The sequence below is a fragment of the Panthera pardus genome, unplaced genomic scaffold (assembly GCF_024362965.1).
Source record: "Panthera pardus isolate Hobbes unplaced genomic scaffold, ASM2436296v1 HiC_scaffold_12, whole genome shotgun sequence".
NCBI classification, from domain to species: domain Eukaryota; kingdom Metazoa; phylum Chordata; class Mammalia; order Carnivora; family Felidae; genus Panthera; species Panthera pardus.
The window spans coordinates 33,621,824-33,647,713 of NW_026526677.1; the positions used below are offsets into that span (position 1 = coordinate 33,621,824).

At 37.8% G+C, this 25,890-nt stretch overlaps 1 protein-coding gene and 1 long non-coding RNA gene across 4 annotated transcripts in view; both read right to left on the minus strand.

Annotated features, from left to right (window-relative positions):
• Positions 1-3,450: 3,450 nt before the first annotated feature.
• LOC128776096 (uncharacterized) lies at positions 3,451-12,556 on the minus strand. Its single transcript, XR_008421025.1, has 2 exons — positions 12,493-12,556; positions 3,451-3,955 (listed from the first exon to the last, which is right to left on the minus strand). It is a non-coding gene; the product is annotated as an uncharacterized LOC128776096 (long non-coding RNA).
• Positions 12,557-15,548: 2,992 nt separating this feature from the next.
• The window catches only part of BBOX1 (gamma-butyrobetaine hydroxylase 1), a 59,327-nt gene continuing 48,985 nt past the window's right edge, over positions 15,549-25,890 (minus strand). For all 3 annotated transcript variants that reach the window (XM_019456567.2, XM_019456569.2, XM_019456568.2), the window contains exons 7-8: positions 18,468-18,634; positions 15,549-16,096 (exon numbers count right to left, since the gene is read on the minus strand). In XM_019456567.2, the coding sequence (XP_019312112.2) occupies positions 15,936-16,096; positions 18,468-18,634 (328 nt within the window). In that variant the 3' untranslated portion in view covers positions 15,549-15,935. The remainder of the gene's footprint in view (positions 16,097-18,467; positions 18,635-25,890) is intronic.

Below are 25,890 nucleotides of genomic sequence, written 5' to 3' on the forward strand. Positions count from 1 at the left end.
GCTACCTTGAGACTATGTAAATATCCTGTTCCTCAACAAATTTCACCCACTAGTTTCAATATTCATTGATGATTTTTATCCAAATTAGTCATTACTATCATAGCAGTTTAACTCTGTTATCTCTTCTACATTGTTCACAGTTATGCTACTGAAAGGTGGAGATTTCCATTCAACTCCATCTACTTCTTTATGTTAGTATTGACTCTGGAATTATTCTTCATACATTCTGTAGCTAAAGTCTTTTATTTGATGCTCAAATTGTTCCATATTTGCTCAGTGGAATCCCTTCAAGCTGGCTCTCATTTATTTTTAGAATTTTGGTTATATTGAGGCTGATTTTTGCCATCCTATTTTATTATTTTTTTAATTTACTATATTGTCTTTTTGTTTAATCTAATCTCCCTAATGATGAATTTCCTAATCCATTCTTAGCTGAATTCATCTGGCTGTTTGTCTTGTATATTATATTCTATTTCAACAACTGTGTTTTTCACATCTGTTGTCTTCCTTTTTAAATAAATTTAATAAAATTAATATTTAAATAAATATTTAATAAAAATTTTAATAAATTTTTATTATTGCCTCATATTACTATTATCTTTCCTTATCTCCTTAATGATACATTTTCATGTTTATTTTAAATCATTGGCCCCTCCATTCTTGCTGGTTCTTTACCTGCTGCCTCTCTTTCATAGTGGTTATATCCTTAGGTGACTTGTTATTTTGTGGTGTGAGATCACATTGCCCTAAAGGTAACCATTACTCTGGAACTGAGTATTAATTAAGGGCCAAGTCCAGGCCCTGGTTTCTGTCCACCTCGGCAAATGTTAAGGAGGGGAGAAACCACAGCACTACTGCTGATCATTCTCATTTACTGTCACTCCGCCAGATAACTTCTCTTTTAACTCTTAGGAAAAAATAGCATGGTGAGGAGGTGATTGCTATAGCTTGTAATATTGCCAATCCTGGGGATTTTGGAAGTGGAAGGGTAGGATCTGGGCAGTGGTATCCATTTTCTACAATTCTTCACCTTGTTAAGCCTTTTGAACTGCCTTGATTTTACCTAGCTGACTCCCGTGGCTCTGGCTATCATTGTTGATTTGGGTGCTGAAAAGAATGGGCCATGCTTTCCCCAAGGTTAACAAGCCTAAGACAAGAAGAGAATTAAAAAGATTTTCTTCAGTTTATCTCTTCACTGCTTTCCAGATCATTTCTGGCCCATGCCACATTTACCCATTTCCTACATAACCTGGTCAAGACAGCCATTGTTGTCTCCAGGGTTTCTCATGTTTTCTTGATGATTCTGGGAATCCATATTTCACACTTATGCCTGTGGTTTTATCAGGTTTGACATTTGGCAGGGAGCCAGCAGCAGCCCCTGCTGGTTTGTACTCAGACAAAAACGTTGCAAAAATTGTTCTGTATAGTCAAATGGCTATAATTTCTATTTTATAACTTTTGGGGTTTTAGTGCAGATTGTATATGCAGTCTCCTAGTTTATCTTCAGGATTTTATTCTTTTAAAAAAAATGGAAGTCATTCATGCGTCTGTAATTTATTTTTATGGATGGTGTAAGATTAGGATGGGGAGATTTCTATTTTTATTTTTTCAGAAGGATAGCCCACTATGTCATTATCACATAATAAATAATTCATCCTTTTACTTAAGAATTGACCTACCATATTTGTCATACAATAAATTCTTTTACACGGTAGGTTTTATTTCTGGATTCTGTATTTCATTTCACTGATCTGTTTGGCTATTTCAGCACCAATACCATAATCAATGGATTAAAGCCATTAAACAAATGGCTTTGTTGTTAAGCTCTTGTTCACTAGCTGTTCTGCTGTTGTTACTCTCAGGATTCATTCTGTCACCGAGGATGAGACACCTATCCAGAGTCACCAGTGCTGGCTATGGCTCCCTATCTTAATTGGAAATACTTGTCGAATCACTTTTTGTGTATGCCAAAATATAAAAGGTAAAATTTTCTAGAAATCAGCAACCAGTGTAAGAGTAGTCTGGTTTGGTTGGCTTATTAGACAGGTAAATCATACTCTTTTCTATTTTTCTTTTTAAATACCATACTGTTTTTAAAGATCATCTTAAAAGGCGACATAATTGATGGTTGCTGCTAAAGGAAAGCAAATGGCATCTTAGGTAGTCTTAAGAGGTTTCCAGTTGGGGTGCCTGGGTGGCTCAGTCAGTTAAGCGTCCAACTTCAGCTCAGGTCATGATCTCATGGTTTGTGAGTTTGAGCCCCCTTTGGGCTCTCTGCTGTCAGGGCAGGGTCCACTTTGGACCCTGTTCTCTCTCTCTCTCTCTCTCTCTCTCTCTCTCTGTTCCTGCCCCCTCCACCCATTCTTTCTCTCTTTCTCAAAAATAAATAAATATTGAAAGAAAAAGAATTTTCCAGTTGGATCTTTGTTCAATTTCTTCAGCAGATCATCCCAATAGGGAACAGCTTGGTGATGGTTTCAGATGTGGATTTCAGACTTGAGATCAGGTCTTCCTTTGGTTCATGGGAAAGAAGGTACATTATTCATCACCACCAATACTTTCGGTTGTATCCAAGAAAAAATACAGGACTTTCCATGGGTTGTTAAATGTTAGCTTTCATCAGAGTTTCATTTGAATCCTTGTTGAATCCAGTATTTCAAAGACCCTGCCTAAAATTTGAAAGCAAATTGTATAGGGGAAAAATAGAAACCACTAAATAAGTTTTCTTTTTATGTGCATATTTATATCCATTGCATCTTTTTTTTCCCATCTGGCCCTGCCCCACCTGGTCCAAGAAATAGGTCTCTCTATGCATGACTTAACTCAAAACAAAGTAGGACTGCAATTTTGCCCCAGTGTATTAAAATGAAAATGCTGTGGTTTATGTCTTACTATGAAACCACGTATCTATATGCATTGCATCTTCTGTACACTTTTCCCCACCACCAGCTGAGGAATTAGGTCTCTCTGTGTATGATTTAACCCAGAACAACTCTGGTGGTAAGATCTGTAATTCTGCATAAATGTATTAAAGGGGAAACCTTGTGATTTATGTCTTTAAATATATAATGGACACTATGCAGCTGGGTCAGCATTCTGATATTTCTTGGAGGGAAATCATAGCAGTATTTGGGTTCATCAAGCATCATTGACAGTGATTGTTTCCACATGGCTTCCTGAGAATGTAAAGCTTAAGCAGGGCCACTGCTTACCTCATACATAAATAAGCCAAAAGCACCCTTTTTGCACTCGTTGTAAATGTTTTCTCATTATATTCATTTAAGCAATTTGAGAACATTTATAACCAGCATCTTCCTGGACACATCATAGGATGACCATTGGAAATGCCACTTTCTCCAAATATAAAAAGAAGGAAAAAACATCTTCTCTTCTACCTACCAAATGTGGAATTTGAATAATTTTCAAAAGAAAACAATCTATACCCAAAGGTGATACTTTGCTTGTTTAATCAATAACTGTTCATTGGGAATTTCCTGACTCCCAAGTATGCTGTGTATTGTGAATATAACAATGTCCAGGGTGGAAAAAAGATCCCAGATAATTAATTATGCAGAAAACCCTTTGATTATAGCGATGGTAAATGCTTCCAGGGAAGTTTGTAAGGACAGTGTGTGGTGGGCAACAAGCTGAGGAAGAAATATGACTTCCCAGGGCTGATGGCACTCTCTAGTTGCTGACTCCTAGTAATATACAATAGAGTAAGAAGACCGTCTCTAGGGTGCCTCTTTTTGCTACTGATGTACCAAAGGAAAAGAAAGGAAGTCTTGAGTAAGGAGAATGCAGCAGTTCATGGCTGTAAAAGGTCCCTGAGGCCTTTTTTGTCAGGACTGGAACACTTCATTTGGTGATCAGAACATTGTTCCTCAAAGTGTGGTCCATGGGGCACCTGCAACCACATCCCTGGGATGCTTGTTAAATGTCAAGATTTGTAGACCTACAGAGAAAGACAAATATCTAATACAACTTCACTTGTATGAGAACTTTAAAGACACAGAACAGATGAACACAAGGGACAGAAAGCAAAAGTAATATAAAAACAGGGAGGGGGACAAAACATAAGAGAATCTTAAATATGGAGAACAAACAGAGGGTTACCGGAGGGGTTCTGGGAGGGGGGATGGGCTAAATGGGTAAGGGACATTAAGGACTCTACTCCTGAAATCATTGTTGCACTATATGCTAACTAACTTGGATGTAAATTAAGAAAAAAAAAAAGATTTGTAGATCTAGCCCACTGGAACCAAATGGAAGTATATCAGGAGTCAGCATTTTAATTAAACAAGGTTCCAGATTGTTTCCCACCCGCAGTCCGTAATTTGAGAGCTCTTATACTGATTTAGATTCTCATGTGTATTAAATCCTCAAATGACCTTTGTGTCTTTTCACTTTTGTTTCTGAATCAATTCTAGGATAACTTCCCTTGAAATGTAAAGTAAAGCCATTGGTCAAACATTTGGAAATAGCAAGTAGCCAACCTAATTCTGCTTGAAATTGAAATATTCATAGCATAGAAAAGTGGAAAGAGAACTGAACTAGAAACCCAAACTTGTGTTTGACTTCTGGCTCTGTCACTCACTATATATGGTCATGGAAAGTAATTTCTCTTCTCCATTCTGTTTGCTTGTTCATAAAATGATCAGCATTTTCCAAACTTTGATCAATGGAGTATCACCTTAAAAACAGTATCACCTACACTATTAGGAATATTTTTCTCTTAGGTTAAGGTTTATTTTTTAAAAAGTTTTATACCATTACTATAAATGGAAAACCAATCATCACTTATTATAATTAGAAAGTCCTAACTATAAAATATATAACAATTAAAAAATTTAAAAGTCTATTCCTGAAGCTCCAAAATAATTGCGCCCACTATTAATGGTATTGTTATGATCCTTTGGGAAATTTAAGACCATTTTCTCTGGGTGCCTGGGTGGCTCAGTGGGTTAAGTGTCCAACTCTTGATTTTGGCTCTGGTCATAATCCCAGCATCCGACTCTTGATTTCGGCTCAGGTCATGATCTCACACTTTCGTGGGTTCGAGCCCTGCATCAAGGCTCTGCACTGAACATGGAATCTGCTTAAGATTCTCTCTCTCTCTCCTTCTGCCCCTCTCCCTTGCTCGCAAGCTCTCTCTCTCTCTCTCTCTTTCCTTCTCTCTCTCTCTTTCTCAAACTCAATAAATAAAAGACTTCTCTGTCTTATAAATTGAAGTGTTTATTGTAATATCATGCAAATGGTTATTTCATTATTTCTGGGAGAAAAAAAGTTCAAACTTAGAAAGCAATTTCTGAAAAATCAACCATCAGTGATTATCAGGCAAAAATTCTATAATAAAAGCTAGGGAAAAATGATCCTTTTTCCTCAAAAGAAATGACATTTAATGTTACTCAAATATTTAATTAAATGCTTGCAACAAGCACATAGAATTTAAGCAAGAAATATCTTCCTTAATAACATCTTCTAACTCCATCTGTTTTTTTTTCAAATAATTAAAACTAGAATGGAATTAGAAAAAAATATGACAGTTTTAACAGAAATGAAATTCCAAATCTGTTCACAGTATACTTATTGTACATTGTTTTTTCTCAGCTTTATTGAGATATAATTGACATATACTATTGTATAAATTTAAGATATACAGTATTTTGATTTGATGGATTTATGTATTGCAAGATGATTACTACCATAGTGTTAACTAACACTTTTATTATGTCACATAATTACCATTTCTTTTTGTGGTAAGAATATTTAAGATAGGATCTCCCAGTAAATTGCAAGTACATCATACAATATTGTTATGTATAGTCATAGTATAGTCATGAGATCCCCAGAACTTATTCATCTTCTACCTGGAAGTTTGTACCCTTTGACCAATGTCTCCCCATTTCCCCCATCCTCTGGCCCCTGGTAACCACTTCCTATTTCTATGAATTTGGTCTTTTTAGATTCCACATATAAATGAGATCACACAGTATTTGTCTTTCTTTTCTGACTTATTTCAAGTCATGGCCCTCAAGATCCATTCATGCTATCACAAGTGGCAGGATTTCCTTCTTTCTCATGGCTACATAATATTGTGTTGTGCATATAATATATATATATATATATATGTGTGTGTGTGTGTGTGTGTGTATACATACACACATACATGTTTATACATACTATATAAATGCAACAGAATATTATACATTATAGCTTTTAAAACAATTTTTTAATGTTTATTTTTGAAAGAAAGAGACCCAGAGTGTGAATGGAGAAAGGGCAGAGAAAGAGGAAGACACAGAATCTGAAGCAGGCTCCAGGCTCTGAGCTGTCAGCACAGAGCCCAACACTGGGCTCAGACTCAGGAATGGTGAGATCATGACCTGAGCTGAAGTTGGATGCTCAACTGACTGAGTCACCCAGGTGCCTCATATACAGTATAGGTTTAAAAAAAATTTTTTTTTAAGTTTATTTATTTATTTTGAGAGAGAAAGGCAGAGTGCCAGTAGGGAAGGGGCAGAGAGAGGGGAAGAATCTCTGAGTTGTCAGCTCAGAGCCCTACATGGGGCTCAAACCCATGAAACTGTGAGATCATGACATGAGCCAAAATCAAGAGTCAGACACTCAGCTGACTGAGCCACTCAGGCACCCCTGTATGATAGTTTTTATACATTATTATATATTATGATATATGTGGATATATATGATATATGTGGATCATCCTTATCCGTTCATCCATTCATGGACTCTTATGTTGTTTCCATACTTTGGCTATTGTAAATAATGCTGCAGTGACCATGGGAGTGCAGATGTCTTTGATATACTGTTTTTATTTTCTTTGCATAGATACCCAGAAGTGGAATTATTGAATCCTATGGTAGTTCTATTTTTAAATTTTGAGGAACCTTGACACTGTTTTCTATAGTGATGGTGCCAATTTACATTCCCACTTAAAAATAAAAGAATAGTTGTTTTCTTTTTAGGGGATACATATTACTTATGAAAATCTGTTGGGATTCTGACCCTTTGACTCAGGAAAATGTGCACACACATATCACACACACACACAAATACGCATATACTTTTACATATAATTTCAGAGTGTTTATGAAATCCCTAAAGTCAAAACCCTGGACCTGGGAGCCCATGAAAGAGAGCAGAAGACCCCTTGCATTTCTAATGACTGGCATATGATATTAGCAGGTTAATACTGAAAAACATGGGGGAAAAACCATGAAAAACACTCAGTGCTACCTACTTGTATTACATTCAAGTTCTAGCTGTCTCATGGTCCTTAGGTATTCTGTTCTATTTTTTTTTCAGTCTTTTTTCTCTTTGCTTTTAATTTTTGGAAATTTCTATTTTCATATTCTCAAGCTCAGATAGTCTTTCCTCAGGTGTATCCACTCTACTTATAAGCCCATCAATGACAATCTTCATTTCTGTTACGGCTGTTTTTGATCTCTAGCATTTCTTTTTGATTCTTGCTTAGAATTTCCCCCTTCCTTCTTATATTATCCATTTGTTGTTGCATGCTGTCTACTTTTCTATTAAAGATCTTAGCATGTTAATCATAGTTCTTTAGAATTCCTGGTCTGATAATTCCAACACACCTGCCATCTCTGACTCTAGTTCTGAGACTTGTTCAGTCTCTTCAAACTCTGTTTTTGTTTGTTTGTTTGTTTCTTTCTTTCTTTATTTTAGTAAGTCTTGTAATTTTTTGTGGAAAGGTGAACATGATTTATGAGATAAAAAGAACTGTGGTAAATTGGCCTTCAATAAGGTAGTGATAAAGTATAAGCGGGAGGGTAAGTGTTCTATAATCCCATGATTAGGTCTCAGTTGTTTGGTGAACTTGTGCCCATGGACTGTGAACTTCACTGCTTCCCAATTTGTTCTCCTCTTTAGGTGGTCCAGGATGACTGAGAAGGTCTAGAGTAGTATATTTATATCTTCCAAGTAGGTTTAGGCTTTCACATAGTCCCAGCAGATTAAGCACTGGTAAAATAATTTATCTAGAAGATGGTTCTTTTTCAGAAGAACAGAATACATTGGCACATTTCAGTACAGTTCACTTTCCTTCAACCTGTGGGCACAACAGGAATTTATTTATTTTTTCTGGTGTTCACTATGTGGACCAGGCAGGGCTCCTGGAGGTAAAACTCACAAAAGTAAGAGGTCATTCCTATGACTGGGTGTCCCTGGTGGTTTTATCTCTTAGGCTTGTCCATCTTGAGCCTTCAGCAGTTTGCCAGTTATAGTTCAGGTCTTCCTATCTTGGTACTGGTTCCTGTGGAAGTTTCTACTCTGGCAAGTTGTGATTCTCTGTATTTGTCTTCTGTCTGTACATTTTTCAGGGAAGTGGTTTCCTCTATGACATCACTTGTCTGATGGATCTAAAAAGAGGTGTTGAGTTTTCAGTTTATTTACCTTTTTTACTTGCTGTGAGGATGAAGCAAGGACTTCGAAGTTTCCAGTCCATGTTGGACTAGAAACTGGAAGTTCCCTGTCAGAGTATTTTAAATGGTGAACAGACTGATTCTGGTAGAGGCTGGGAAAGCTTTTGAGGCTAAAATTTGGTATGTACCTAGATAAAATGTGTTACACAGTAGAGGAGGGGAAAGCAATGAGGTCCTGCCTCACACAAAAAATTGAGACTTTTTTGGGTGACTGAGATCTTGAGGATGTGACCTGATTTCATCGAGGATGTGAAGAAGAGTACTCAAAGAAGCAACTACCATAGTTCCCCTCATTTATTCCACAAACATTTAGGCACTGGGGAGACACAAATGAAAATGTCTCTGCTTAAAGAGTTTACAATATATTGGACACTGTTGGTTGGCTACCTAGCTTCTAGACTCATGGCTCTTTATTTCTTCAAGGGCACCATGCTGCCTTTCATGTGAGAGTTCTCACTCTATTTGCTCTGAGAGGCATACTCTCCCTTACCCCTTCACCTAGACAAGTCTCTCCTCTCTACTGTAGACACTGGTGGTTGCCCGCACACCATTTAACCTTCATCTCCATTCCGAGGTTTTAGTTATTCACTCCTTCTCTACACAGCCATGTGCACTAGTGATAGAAACCACTCCTCCAGCCCAAGGGAAGGTCCATTGTCATGGATATACCATTTCCTTTTGCTAATAGTTAGTTTAGGAGAGTGTATTTGACCTAATTCTGGTTGAGAAGGCACGAGGAGAAGCCTGTCAGAGGGGTTCTAGGAAAGGTTTCTATTCTTCCAAGAAAGACATAAGAAAAGTCATGTCTGAACACAAGGCCTGGAACTTCCGTAGTCATTCCACCAGCTTTCCCAGTGGATGAAGCACACATATGAAGGAAGACAGAGCCAAGATAACTACACAGAGGTGGGACTAGAGGTATAATATGTGAGAGGGCTTCTGGACTTCATGTTTTGTGAGATAAAAAATTTCCTTATTGCTGGATTTAGAGTTTCTGTTAATTGAGGCCAAAGTACCATCATTGCATATCATTTTTCATCAAACAGCTCAAAAGCTGCTTCCTCAGTGAAGCCTTCCCTGAGTCTCACTTTCTTCATATTAGTCCTGTCCTCTTATTTTATGCTCCTGTAGCTTCTTGGACTTCCCCCCTCTAGCATTTGCTATAATTCAAAATTATTTATTTCTGTGATTATTTGATCAATGCCTGATATTCCCACTAGACCATTAGCTCTAAGAGAGCCCTTATGTCCATCTTGCTCACCCCTGTCTTACCAGTGCACTGACTAGTGTCTGGTGCATAATCATGCTCATGAATATCACTAGAATGAGTGGGTAATATACAAACCTGTATGTAAGCCTCAGTGGGAGCCAGGAGGAAAAGGGTGCTTAAGCAGGAAATCAGGAAAGATTTCACAAGGAAGGTGAAATTTAACCTGAATTTTGAAGGAGGAGGAGGAATTTTCTAGACTTAAAAGGCAGTGGGGAAGAGTATTCCAGGCAGCTGTAGAGATAGAGAGGTATGCTCCAAGCCATTCAGTCCAACCACATCACATTTTCATTGCAAGAGATTTCAGCTCAAATGTGTCCTCAAAATAATATTTATCATAAAGGGATTTTTTTTGCCTATAAAATATCTATTATTTCTTAGTTTAAATTCTTGAACAGTGAAATTACCCTCAGCGTCCATCAGTTTCTCCATAGAATTCCTTCTTTTGCATAAATTCCCTGTACCAATATTCTCTTGCTCACCTTTTAGTGGTTGGCTAGAGGGAGCAATAAGAGACCAGTGAAGATACTTTGTGACCTGTCATTCTAGTGATCTGTGAACTTATTCCGATTAACCAGCCAAGCAGCTAATATTCTCCAAGTCAAATCAGAGCAATGGAACAGAAAGCAAGAATCCCCACTGCCAAATACGGGTAAATTCCAATCCAAGTTACCTCAGATCTATTATGAGTTTGGGGGAAAGTCAAATCTTTAGACTATTATATCCAGGAAACCCAATCATCCTTAGTCGGCACCAGCTGCCGTAGCCCATAATATGTCATGTCCTATATAACACTTCAGAAATTGTTGCAACCGCATCCAATCCTTCTGTCCTTCCTTTCCAGGGCAGAAATAATTTTTGACAGAGAAGGAAACATCTAGGCCATGGGGTGCTGCCTTGGAATGCTGTCTTCTAGCAACAAAATATGATATGTAAGAGGTCTAGCTGAGTTTGAATATAAGCCACTGCAGATTCTTTATGTTTGGAGTGTAACTGATTCCACAAACTAGGCCAGTATCATTAGCTTATCATTCTACCATGAGGCTTGTGATCTTGGTCACAATCGCTAAATGTCTCCGGGAAAACAAGTGATGATTTCATCCACCATCTATATACTTTCCAAGTGGAGCGCTCCAATCCCAGGGTCTATCCTGAGCTGTGTGTGTATATATACATTCAGCTGCCAAGTGGACTAACTCAGGGGCAATTCAAATTCAGTCTGTTCAAAACTGGATTTGTTTTCTTGCCCACAAGCTTGCTTCTGCTGTTGTGGTTTTTCTCTCCTTGTACTTGGAATCACTGTTAATGTATCTCTCCCAAGTAGCAACCCAGGAGACATCCTAGACATCTCCCTCCTTGATGCATCCCACGGCACTTAAAGTTCCTCAGTCTTCTAGATTTGGCTTCTTAATATCTCTCCTCTCCTTGTCCCTCTTCCAAGAATTCTCATTCAATCCTTTCTAATTTCTTATCCGGCTTCTTGCAGTAAGTAGATTTACAACCTCATAAGTGGATTTATGGCCTCTAGTCTTGCTCATTTACAATTCCCTCCACAATGTAGCCAAATGGATCTTTAACTAATCAATATTTGATAAAGGCACTTTATTGCTTAAAAACCTTTAAATGGCTCCTCACTGGTTTCAAGATAAAATATCAGATCTTTATTGCAACATATATTTCAACATTTCATGACTTGGTCCTGTCCCTGCATCCAGCTTCATATATCTCTTCTTACCCTAACCTATGCTCTTCTTCTACAGCCTCTGTTATTTTAACTAATAATAGTTACCATCTGTTGAATACTTATTTTCAGTTAGAAACTATGCTAAATGCTTTACATCAGTATTTCTCAAACTTCTCTGATGAGGCATATCACCCAGGATCCTTGATAAAACTAACAGTTCCTGGGCCTTATCCAAGACCCACTGAATTATGATATTTAAGGAATGAGTCTAGGAAGTTATATTAAAACACACACACACATTCACAGAACTAGAACAAACAACTCTAAAATTTGTATGGAATCACTAAAGGCCAAAGGGCCAAATCAACCTTGAAAAAGAAAAGCAAAGCTGGAGGCATCGCAATTCCAGACTGCAAGTTATATTACAAGGCTGTAGTGATCAAGATAGTATGGCACAAAAATAGACACATAGATCAATGGAACAGAATAGAAGACCCAGAAATAATCCCACAACTATATGGTCAATTAATCTTTGACAAAGCAGGAAAGACTATGCAATGGGAAAAAGACAGTCTCTTCAACAGTGGTGTTGGAAAAACTGGATAGCAACATACAAAAGAAATAAACTGGATAATTTTTTACACCATACACAAAAATAAATTAAAAATAAATTAAAGGGCTAAATGTGAGACCTGAAACCATAAAAATCCTAACAGAAGACATAGATAGTAACTCCTTTGACATCAGCCATAGCAACTTCTTTCTAGATATGTTCCCTGAGGCAAAAGAAACAAAAGCAAAAATAAACTATTGGGACTACACCAAAATAAAAAGCTTTTTCATAGAGAAGGAAACAATCAACAAAACTAAAAGGCAATCTACTGGATGGGAAAAGGTATTTACAAATGACATATCTGATAAAGGGCTAGTATTCAAAATATATGAAGAACTCAAAACTCAACACCCAAAAGCCAAATAATGCGATTAAAAAAAAAGGCAAAAGACACGAACAGACATTTCTCCAAAGAAGACATACAGATGGCTAACAGACACATGAAAAGATGCTCAGCATCACTTACCATCAGGGAAATGCAAATCAAAACCTCAATGAGATATCACCTCACATCTGCCAGAATGGCTAAAATCAAAAACACAAGAAATAGCAGGTGTCAGCAAGGTTGTGGAGGAAAAGGAACCCTCGTGCACTGTTGGTGGGAATGTAAACTAATACAGCCACTGCGGAAAACAGTATGGAGGGTCCTCAAAAAGTTAAAAATAGAACCACTCTATGATCCACCAATCGTACTATTGGGTATTTACCTAAATAATACAAGAATACTAATTCAGAGGGATATGTGCACCTCTATGTTTATAATGGCATTATTTACAATAGCCAAGGTATGGAAGCAGCCTAAGTATACAAAGTAGTATAAGTATACAAAGAAGATGTGATATATATATATACATATGTGTATCTATAGGTATATATATGTATATATGTGTGTGTGTATATATATGTACATATATATACATTCAGCCATAAAAAAGAGTGAAATCTTGCCAGTTGCAATGACATGGATAGAGCTAGAGAGTATAATGCTAAGCAAAATACATCAGTCAGAGAAAGACAAACACCATATCATTTCATTCATATGTGGAATTTAAGAAACAAAACAAATGATCAAAGGAAAAAAGAGAGACACACAAATCAAGAAACAGACCCTTAACCATAGAGAACAAACTATACCACAGGGGAAGTGGGCAGGCGGATGGGTTGAATAGGTGATGGGGACTTGTTGTGATGAGCAGCGAGTGATGTATGGAAGTGCTGAAACACTGTATTGTACACCTGAAACTGATATAACTAATATGTTAACTGAAATTACAATAAAAACTTAAAAAGCCAGAAAAGATGTGGTATACACACACACACACACACACACACACACACACACACACACACACAGACCATTGCTGACTTATCATTTGAGAAGTTTGGGAAAATACTTTACATGAATTTTCATTTAATCCTCATAAAAAGTTAACGGGACAAGAACCGTTACTAGTGTCATTTGTAGATAGAAAAACTAGGGTTTAAGGGAAGATATTATTTGTTCATGTACACATAGTTAACTGATTGTCATCATTATAGTTTGAACTTAGGCATCCAATCCCAGAATTTACACCACTGCTATTCCATGATTTTTCACTTTTAGTCAATACATGCTCTCTGTTCACTCTCAGTTCTTTGTGCTTCTTCTGCCCTTTGACTTGGAGAGTTATGCTCCCTTTTTTGCCTGAAAAGCTATGATTAATACCCATTTAACTCAGACTGAAGCTTTGATTAATCAACCCAGTCTGGCTCTATTGCCTTCGTATGAACCATTCTGTTAATATAGCACTTCATCATCTATATCCTTATCTGTTTCCCTACCAGACTATAAACAGTCACATCTCGAGTCCTTCTGTGTCCTAAGTCTAGCAGAGTGCATGATATATAGCAGGTATGTGATAAATATCAGCTGAATGAATTATAGTATAATAAGTCATGTTAGGGGCTCCTGGGTGGCTCAGTAGGTTAAACGTCTGACTCTTGATTTCCGCTCAGGTCATGATCTCACAGTTCATGAGATAAAGCCCTGCGTCTGGTTCTGCACAGACAGCATGGAGTCTGTTTGGGATTCTCTCTCTCCCTTCTCTCTTTCTCTCTCAAAATAAATAAACAAGCAAGCAAACAAGCAAACATTAAAAAAAATCACATTAGCCTGGCAGTACCTGGGGTTTAGATGCTGTAAATGAATGAAGCCAGGGTCACTCCAGAAAATTATTTTTAGAATAATTTAGAATTATTCATAGAATAAGGCCATGGCTCTATTGAGCTTGACTGTTTTCATTCTAGGAGTGTCTTAAGAGAGATGGGATTGAAAACCCAACCCATTTCTTTTGAAGTTCAAAGACATTAATCCTATGTGATATATTACTGTAGCCCTGATCAAGACCACATGATAGGAAAGGACAATGAAGGCCCCAGAAAAAGGCAGTGTTGTCAGGGAAAGCGGAGTCTAGGCTGTTGATATGGACTCAAAACCAGAGTTTGGAGAACCAGTGGGGAGTTGTGACAAGTGCTCACAGCACCTGTGATCTAGCCTCCCAGTGCCGTGGACACCCTGTGAGTGTGAAGTAGAAGGAACACATGGATGGAAGTAGTACTTTCACTTGTTCTTTTTTTTTTTTTCCTAATGTTTATTCATTTTGGAGAGACAGAGAAGGGGGGAGAGAGAGTATGTGCATGTGAGTGGAGGAGGGGCAGAGAGAGAGAGAGAGGGAGACAGAGGATCTGAAGCAGGCTCTCACTGACAGCAATGAGCCCGATGTGGGGCTCAAACTCCCGAACCGTGAGATCATGACCTGATCTGAAGTCCAATCCTCAACCAACTGAGCTACCCAGGTATCCTCTTTCACTTGGTCGTAATGCAACAGGTGGAGTTCCATGGTGTTGACAGTCATTAACACTTTCCAAATAGGAAGCCTGGTTAGGTCCCCAACAATATAGACTAAAAATCTATGTATTGATTTCAGCAAATGGTAATGCTGAGGCTCCCCTTTCAGCAGCAGTAGGGAAAGGACTGGTCTCAACATAAGTGGCATTTCCATGGCTAGCCATGACGTCTGTGTTCCACCACTGGGGACAAGGAGTGACCATACAGGAAGGCAAGACCAGCAGGGGAAGCTGTCCCGAGATTAGCAGACACTGTATCTGTGTATGAGTGTTGCATGCACTTTAGTTAGACCTTTCCTAGTTATTAGTTGAAGGCAAGGAATGAGAACTGATTCACAGACAGGTGTAAGCTATACTGGCAATCCTTAGGAGTGCTGACTCAGGGCAAGAGAAACATAGGCAGACTAGATTTCCCCTTCATTTGACATGTTTGGGTTTGGTGTCATAATTTAGTTGTTAAAGAAAATGTTTGGATCAGAGGTTGTTGAGGTCTGAAAACCTGGATAACAGAAATCTATAATAAAAGTGAATAAAACAGATCTTCAAAAATATGAAGCCTTACCCCAATCATGCCAAGGACAGTCACATGCAGTCATGAAAATTGAGACTGTACAGAAAACAGAGCAGGAACATGTCTTATTTGAGACAAGTTTTATTTGAAACACAAGCTTTATTTGAAACAAAAGCTTTATTTAAAAAGGGATTTATTTGAAAAAGCTTTATTTGATACAAAACTATTTGTAGGCATTCTGGAGCCTCTCATATACAGGCAAAAGAAATTAGATCATATATGCAATAGAGCAGAAGAAATGCTTTATTTGGAAAGGAAAAAACACTGCTAAAATATCTAAAATGTTGGCATTGTATATGATTATGAGAAAAGGAAAACCCTTCTGATAAAGAGGGCATGTTCATGAAAGAAATTAATATGTAAATGACATAGATCATAGTCTGTGAAGACAACCTTGCCATATCTTACAAAATACACTCATTGGAATCTTACTGAAATTGTAGACAGGAGATTCAGTTTGTGTTCTGGATACACTGCCTTAAGATACGAAGCCTTGACATTACTACATCCCAGTCGGCATAAGCTCCTTCCAGATGGCGGGATATCTCAGTTCCTGCTTCATAGCTACGTCGGCCATGAAGTAAGCGCCAGTTATCAAAAGTAATCACATCACCTAGACAAAACATTTTTTCAATATGAATAATCATGTGTTTCAATGATTTGCAGAGCTAGAAAATATAAAATGCAAAATAACATGGATACTTTGTTCACATCAAGAAATAGTATGTTTCTTTTTTTCCTGTTGTTTTTGATGTTTGTTTTATTTGTTTCAAGTTTTTATTTAAATAAAAATGAAAAAGTTAACATATATCATAATATTGGTTTCAGGAATAGAATTTAGTGATTCATCACTTCCATATAATACCTGGTGCTCATCACAAGTGCCCTCCTTAATCCGCATCACCTACTTAACCTGGCGCCCCACCCACCTCCCCTCCAGCAACACTCATTTTGTTCTCTCTAGTTGAGAGTCTGCTTCTCTCTTTCCCCCTATGTTCTTCTGTTTTGTTTCTTCAATTCCACATACAAGTGAAATCATATGGTATTTGTCTTTCTCTGACTGAAAATTGTACATTCATTTTTTCACACAATCAGATCATTGAATGCAAACTGCTTTAGACCTTTTGACATTTATAGTCCAGGCTTCTGTAGACACTTTTATAATTTTTACCTAAAATATTATCTTTAAAAAATGTTTATTTATTTATTTTGAGAAAGAGAGTGCACACGCACATGCACACATGAGCGGGGGAGGGGCAGAGACAAAGAATCCCAAGCAGGGTCTGCACCGTCAGCACAGAGCCAGATGAGGGGCTCCATCAATCCCACGACCCTGAGATCATGAACCTGAGCCCAAATCAAGAGTCAGACACTCAACCAACTGAGCCACACAGGTGCCCCTGAAATATTATCTTCGTGTAAAACTTTGAATTGCTCTTTGTGGTTGTTATTTAGCTCTTACTTAGAAATATTTCTTTCCAAACCAATTTGACAATAAATTTCATATATTGGAAAAAAAAAAAGAAATATTTCTTTCCAGTTTAACAGCTTCAAATAATTACAAGGATAGTGACTTGGTCTGTCTTCTATGTTCCTAGTATTTTGTGTACATTATTTCTAAGCCTCATAAAAATACTGAAAAGGGTGTTCCATCTTTTCATTTGAGAAAACCGAGGCTCCAGGAAGTTGAGAGATTTGCCTAAAACTACACAGCCATTAAATGGTAGAGCTTCAATTCCAACTTCTATTTTTTGGTATTTTTCTCTCATGATATTTCCATTTTATATGTTACTGCTCTGAAAATCAACCTGTTGTGACTGCCTATCAGTGGATTTATAGAGGTTTCCAATATTACTTTATTATGCCAAAGATCAATTAAAAAGCTAATTATGATTAGAATCTTCCCCTCAGCCAAATCAACAGCAGAGAGAAATTCTGTTTTTTATGATAGATATTAAAACCTCAAGTTTGAGACCACTTCACTGAGTCAAGGTGGTCCAGAACAAACACCATGCTCTCTATTCCTTTATTTTAAGTAGCTGGACTACTTCAAAAAAATTGTTTTAAAGTTTATTTATTTTTGAGAGACAGAGAGAGACAGATCATGAGCAGGGGAGGGGCAGAGAGAGAGGGAGACACAGAATCCGAAGCAGGCTCCAGGCTCTGAGCTGTCAGCACAGAGCTCTAACCCAGGAGCCGTGAGATCCTGACCCGAGCCGAAGTCAGATGCTTAACTGACCAAGCCACCCAGGTGTCCGTGGCTGGACTACTTCAAGTGCACTTCATTTCAGGTAGCACTATCTCTGCCAGAGCAAATAAGCTAAATGAGTGAACATTAATCCTCTACTTTAGAGAGAATCATAGGGATAATTTTATTTGTTTTCCAGGGTAGAAGAATTAAGATTCAGTTTGTATTGACGGGCTATCAGGATAGAAAACCTAAGTCATCAGTCTTGACATCAGAAGTGAGATTTCATTTGGTTTATAGCTTCTCTCTCATGTATTTATTCTTTAGGTTGGAGGTTATTAAATTTTGGTGTGATTAAAGATTACCTATGAGTCTGCTAGAAATGAATATTTTTAGGGGCGCCTGGGTGGCTCAGGCAGTTGAATGTCTGACTTCGGCTTAGTTCATGGTCTCGTGCTTCGTGAGTTTGAGCCCCACATCCAGCTTGCTGCTGTCAGCCTGTCAGCGCAAAGCCGGCTTGGGATCCTCTGTCCCCCTCTCTCTCCCCCTCCCCCGCTTGCACTCTCCCAAAAATACATAAATATTTTGAAAAAGAAAAGAATATTTTTTAGTCTGAAGAGGCAATAGAGCAGTGGTTGGGGCCAGGAGTCTGCTATTTAATCCAGCTGGCTGCTTGCAAAGATTGTTATAAGTGTTCCACATGCCATATATGAGAGAAACTGCTCTAGATCTTGCTCTAAATGGTTAAGGTTGAAGAAAATCCCTGTGTTGAGTTTGAGAAAATGTGTTCACTGACCTGGATTCATCTTGAAAGTAACCTTGTATTCTTTACAGTTCATGAGGTCAACAAACTCCTTCAGAGCAGCATAAAAAGGCTGAACTCTTTCAACAGGTACATCAAATACAGTGTCTCTGGTTGCATTATTGAAGTTGATGCGGATCACTTGGTCTTTATCATCTAATCTATTTTTTAAAGAGAAAAAAGTTAAAATATATAAGCCATGAAGTATTTATTTACATTTCTGAGGGTCAATTTGTCTTGGGAGATGTGTCTGAAATACAGTATTAATGAATCCAGAAACATGTACAGAAGGTATTGAGGTTATCTGTGGTACAGTATAGTCATTTGCTGTTTATTCATTCATTTAAGTTTTTTTCTTTTAATTTTAAATCCAGTATAGTTATACAGTGTTCTATTAATTTCAGGTGTATGATATAGTGATTCAACACTTCTGTACATAGTGCTCATCAAGATACATGTACTCTTTTTTTTTTTTTAAGTTTACTTATTCACTCTGAGAGAGAGAGAGGGAGAGAAAGAGAGAGGGTGAGTGTGCACAAGCAGGGGAGGGTCAGAGAGAGAGGGAGAGAGAATCCCATGCAGGCTATGCACATTAGTACAAAGCCCAATGTGGGACTTGAACTCATGAACTGCGAGATCATGACCCGATACAAAGTCAGACGCTTAACCAACTGAGCCATGCAGGTGCCTCAAAATATGTGCGCTCTTAAACCCCCTCACTTATTTCACCCCTCCTCTGGTAATAGCAATTTGTTCTTTATAGCCAAGAGTCTGTTTCTGGGTTTGTCTTTCTTTTTTTTCCCCTTTGTTTTGTTTCTTAAATTCTACATAGGAGTGAAATCAGATAGTATTTGTCTTTCTCTGACTTATTTTGCTTAGCGTTTTGCTCTCTCTAACTCTATCTATGTTGCAAATGGCAAGATAGCATTCTTTTTTATGGCTGAGAAATACTCCATTATATATACACACATACATCACCTCTTTATCACACCTGGGCTGCTTCCACATTTTGGCTATTTTAAGTAATGCTGCAATAAACACTAGGATGCAGTGTATTAATGTTTTTGTATTTCTTTGGGTAAATATTCAGTAGTGGAATTACTGGATCATATGTTAGTTCTATTTTTAATTTTTTGAGGAAGCTCCACAGTGTTTTCCACAGTGGCTGCACCAGTTTGCGTTCCCACCAACAGTGCATGAGGGTTCCCTTTTCTCCACATCCTCGCCAACACTTATTGTATCTTATGCTTTTGATTTTAGCCATTCTGACAGGTGTGATGTAACATCTCCCTGTGGTTCTGGTTTGCATTTCCCTGAATATTAGTGATGTTGAGCATCTGTTCATTTTGGAGATCCATTTAGCAGGTGTTTTTTGAAATCTTACTACATAAGTGCCTGAATGTTTCAAATTAATTTAAAATAAATGTTACTGAAAGATTCCAGTTAAAAAGTTGTTTTTTTTATGTTTAGGAAAATGAATTCATTCTTCATTCTTTAAAATAGTAGCTTTTATGTATTAGAATATTTTTATGTTACAAGTTCATGGGTCAACCACTTTAAGGTTTTTAAGTATGATTTTATTGAAGCATGACTGGGAAGAAAAATCTATTTTCTAAAAGTTTGAAATGCACTGTTCTAATTCCATCCCTAGTTTATAGATCGGGAAACTAAGACACAGTGAAAAGAAGAATCTAGCCTAAGATATGTTGTTTGTATCTCTCTATACACTATTTATCTTAGTATATAGGCTTCTAGAAGGCCAATACTCTAACTCATTTAGTGTTGTATTCTCAGCGAGCCTGGACATAATAGGCAGTTAATAAATATTCACTGCATATGCTACTGTCTATATTTTTTCAGTGTCTTGGGACAGTACCAAGGTCTTTTTAGTATTTTGGAGGTAGTATATTGTGATCACCCTATCCTTCCTTAGAATATGGATCATGATCATGACAATGTAAGGTAATACTACTTTTGATATAAGAATAGATACCATTATTTCTGCATTTAAACTATTCTGGTTAGAATTGGCACAACATGAGCATTGTCTAGACACAGAAGCAAAAGGAAGAGATTTTTTTTTTTAAGTTTTTTGGGAAGGTGAACTTTCAGCTAGTCCTAAAACATTGACCAACTCTCTCATTTATTTATATAGAAATAGGAAGGATGGATGAAAACTGAAGGTGGGCAAGGAAGGTGGCCAAGTATGGAGGGGTGTTCCTGGGCCAGCCTGGGAGGTGGTACTATGAGCCTATATGTGACTGGGACCCAGACCTGATGGGTCAAACCAAACAGACTAGCATGTGTACCAGAGCTTGGTGACACTGCTTTGGGGTCTAGATCACACTTAGCTGACCAGTCACACAGAGTGAACTGTTAACAACAAATCAGGGTACAGGAGGAAAATGTGACTGCCTATAATATCCAAATTGTAGCTCTCTGGGTCCCTGTGCTTTGTGACTCAGATTAATATTTAATCCTTTTAGCCAAAGGCAATTGTAATGGTAAACTCTAAGAATGGGTCATTAGCTGCAACTCTTTGCTTTTTGATAGTGATAGAAAACTACCTATTGGACCCACACTGGGGAAAAAAGTGAAAGAAAGGAATTGGTTTTCAGTAAGGCTCTTGGACTCTTAAAATGAGAATTCACATATACTGATTAAAAAACAGGAGTGCTGGGTGGGTCAGTCAGTTGGGCATCCTACTACAGCTCAGGTCATGATCTCACAGTTCAGTTCATGAGATCGAGCCCCGCGTTGGGCTGTGTGCTGACAGCCCAGAGCCTGGAGCCTGCTTCGGATTCTGTGTCTCCCTCCCTCTCTGCCCCTCCCCCGCTAACATGCTCTCTCTGTCTCTCAAAAATGAATAAACATTAAAAAACTTTTTTTAAATAAATAAATTTAAAAAAACCCAAATATGACTGAATAGGCAAGGAGAGACCTTCTTCCTTCCCCCATCCTCTCCACACAGGTAAAGAATATTCGTGCCTTGCAGGTTGCAGCTTTATGAACAGAGAATCAAGGAAAAGGTCCATCAGCAGAAGACTGTAGACCTCCAGGTTTGAGTGGCACAAAGGGCAGTTCTTGACCTTTCAATTACCCTGTTCGAGTTTACATTGCAGGTTTCAGACCCTTTCAAAGTTTCTGAGAACATTTTGTCTTTTATTCTTATCTTTGAGAATTGCCCCTGATCCTCTTTCCCTCCTCTCTCCCAGTTTTATTCTTGGTACATACAATGATAACACCCTTTGTGCCATCCTCTGTGTCACTGACAAGGATGTCACAACTTTGAACCTTCTTGGACGTCTTCCACCCAAGCCAGTCTGGTGATCTGTTTCTTTTTCACTAACACTGTAATTCCTTGATGGAAATGGTTGTGCTAGCAGTGAGCTCTCCCTTTTAGACTCCATGTGTGTATCCTCACCTATCAGTGAAAGGAATTTTGTGACTCATTAATTTAAGAAAAATCAGAACTGTATGCCCCATGGACCATTGTATTACACTTTCATTTCTTTATTTCACATATATAGATAATAATAATCAATATTGTCTCTTTCTCTCTGTCTCTTTTCATTCGCCTGGTGTTTACTCTGTCTAAAAAAAGACACAAATTCATTATTTAGCATTTTTAGCAATGACATGAGGGGAAACAGAAAGCAAACTTAGTTATGAGTCTAGAGAAGACATTATTCTAACGATTGAACAATGTTAGAGGAGATGATTGGTTGACATCTTGAAGATCAACCTAAAATGTCACAGTAAGCAGGAAATTCTGCATGCCACCACAGAATGAAAGGGAGGTCCCAATTCAGGGTTACATGCTGAGGAAGTGTAAAAGGCCCCCATTGATGAGAAGTAACTGGCTATAGACTAGCGATATGTAAAAGGTAAACATTTAAACGTAAACCAGCATCATGGCGACTACAGATCAGCAAAAGCAAAATGTCATCAGTGATGCCAATAAAAGAGCCCAGTGAAAGTACACAGAGAATCATCTCCCACACTCAGAGGTGGTGCCATGAATACTCCTCATTAGTTACAATAGTCGGTGTCATTGAGAGATGTGATATTTGATGGGATTTTTTGAATTTGTTGTGGGTAAGTCATTGTGGTATTGCCCACCACATCACATTTTATTAGGATCTGCAAGAACAATTTATTTCTCACTTAGAACTATGTTGAATCTTGGGAATTGTTTATGTTCCCTCCTTACTTTGGTCTATAGAAACTCACAGCTGAAACTGAAATCTATCATGAGTAGATGTGTTGGACTTTCTAGAATTTTGGCTAGCTAAAATTTATTCTGCCCTTTTCAGAGCCAGGCACAGTGATAAAGCAGTCTATCCATTGTCTCTATAATTCCCACTTCGATTATGTGTGGTAGGCATTAAGATTACTCCCTTTTTACCAGAAAAGAGACAGCTTAGCAAGCCTAAGTCACTAGAGCATGATCACTGCACTAACAAGCCAAGGAGTGGGAATGGTGTTCATGCGACTGAACTTGTAATCACTAGGATGCACTGGTGTAGCTTAATCTGATCCTTATAATTTTTTTCCTAGTTTATTTGTTTATTTGTTATTATACTGCCTTGCACCTAACTCTGCCAGCAGCCTGCGAGATCTTTTTGTACTAGATAGAACATATACATCTTGAAAGAGTTAAAAATTTAACCGTGAGGAAAATTAAATTAATCCAAACACTCCATAGGCAAAGTTCCTCAATTAATTGAAAACCCTATTTGTTTCACCTCCCGTTGTTAAAAATACATTTTTGGGGCGCCTGGGTGGCTCAGTCGGTTAAGCCGCCGACTTCGGCTCAGGTCATGATCTCGCGGTCCGTGAGTTCAAGGCTCGCGTCGGGCTCTGTGCTGACAGCTCAGAGCCTGGAGCCTGTTTCAGATTCTGTGTCTCCCTCTTTCTGACCCTCCCCCATTCATGCTCTGTCTCTCTCTGTCTCAAAAATAAATGAAACGTTAAAAAAAAATACATTTTTAAGTGGATTAACGTTAATCACTTGATATTCCCAAGGGATATCCCCAAGACCTTGAAAACGGCCAAATTCTGGAATTTTACTATAAAAAACAACAAAGCCAAATTGCGATTCAGATGACATATACTCAACTAATGTCACTTACTTACTAAGGGTTATTTGTTCTTTTGTTTGTTTTGCCTCCATCCTCTAGCCTGCAATTATATTCACAACAAAACTGAAATCTGTTATGGGTTTTTAAGGCAATTTTTGAATAGTTAAAACTGACCTGTTAAAACTAAGACTCCAACAGTCATTTCTTCTCTTTCCCACTGTGATGACCTGACCACTCAGAGAACGTTATTCTGAACTACAATTTATTTTTGATGGCTGTCTTTCTCTGAAACCCTTCATCCAATCTGTCAGGAAAATATGCTGTTTCAACCTGCAAAATACATCCATAAGCAGACACTTCTCCACACTGCCACTACCACCATATGGTCACTCATGTTCAAGTTACCCTCACCTCCAGCCTGCTGTCCTGCAGCAGCTTCCTGACTGGTCTTCCTGTTCCTGCCTTTGCCCTTCTCCACTGTATTCAGCACAGCAGCCAGGGTGATCCATTCAAAATACACATAAATTTATCTAAGTATAAGTGTCTCTCTTATGGTCAAAATCTTGCAGCAGCTCCCTATTTCACTAAGAGGGAAAGGCAATATGTTTTTAAACAATGGATAACAAGGCTCTATATGAGCTTAGCTCCCATCTGACCTCCTCTCTTAACATTGCTCCACACGGGCCTCCTTGCTGTCCCTTGAACACATCAGATGTGTTCTTAAGGTCTTTAGGACATTTGGTCTAGCTATTTCTGGAAACTGCTCCTCTTTTGAGCAAACTCCTTCACTCCTCTAAGTTTTTGCTCAACTATCACCTACTCAGTAAAGCTTTTCCTCACCACATACTAAATACGCAAGTTCCATCATCCCTAAGTCTTTGGTTCTGCAGATTCCCCTTATTCTACCCTACTACACCTGTTTTCTTAAGTACTTAAAAAATGTTTTAATGATCATTGCAATTCACTCGTTTGTTTTCAAATCTCTAATTTTCTCTTCCCCCATTAGACTTGAAACTACATGAGGGCAGGAATCTCTGTTTTGTCCACAGATGTATCCCAACTACCAAGAAGAGTGGCTGCCTTTAATAAAAACTTGTTGGATGAATAAATGAAGGTCACATGTTTATACAAGAGAGATGAGCTAGGATATTGGGGATTTGATTATTCAGTGACTTAATTGTCATGTTATTTGTCTGTTTCTCCTAAAAGAAGAATGCAGACTCAACCCTAAAATTGGAAACACCCCCAAATTCATGAACTGAGATTTGATTAAATAAATCCTATCTTAGAAACACAAGGTTAAGATAATTCTTGAATAAAAGGATAAATTTGTGGCCTTTGTAAGTAAATCCTTGGAAAAATTATGAGGAAATAATGTTAAATGAAAAAATAACAAAATCTTCTATATAGGGAAATATGATTTTGGTTGGCATTGATTTAGGCAGACATTTCTGTTTTTTTTTAATCAGCTCATGAGGTTCAGGTGAGACTGACTCTGCTCCAGAGATGAACACGTAATCCAGAATGGCCAGTTGGAATTTTCTGATTTCCTGGCCATGGCGATTGCTTCAAGGATGGACTTAATTACAAATTGGGCAGTGGGTTGTCTAGTTTTGTTACAGCTATTGGGAAATGAGGACTTTCTGTGTGTGTGATTACCAGCTCTAAAAACAATGAAAATGTAGGGATTCTATTGACATCTTTGAAAATTAGGCCAACACAGAGGACGGCAAAGCTATAAGATGAAGAAAAAAGAGATCAATATCAGATGATGTTGTTTAACATCAGATGATGTTTGATCTACCTAATTTGAGTTATATTCTTTCCCTTCTGGCTGAAAGGATTTTGACTAGTACAATCCTAACTCAATATAATTCTGTAGAACTTGTATTTAAAATAAAAAAATCAAGTGTAGGGGCGCCTGTGTGGCTCAGTCAGTTAAGCATCTGACTTGGTTTCAGCTCAGGTCATGGTCTCGCATTTCATGCATTTGAGCCCCGCATCGGACTCTGTGCTGACAGTGCAGAGCCTGCTTGGGATTCTCTTTCTCAATCCCTCTCTCTCTCTGCCCCTCCCCCACTTGCTCTCTCTCAAAATGAATAAATGTAAAAAAAGTTTTTAAAAATCAAGTGTATATAGTCTTAGTTATTTCTCTTATATTAATCAGCAAGAGATTTCATGGAATTTGATCAAGATTTTTTTATGATGAGAATATTCTTTTTTCTTCTTTTTCCCTCTAAAATTGGATTAAACTGTTAACAAAAAGTAAAGCTCTGGAGTTAATCAAAGCTCTTCTGTTTAAGCTTTACATTTAGGTTAATGAAGATTTTGCA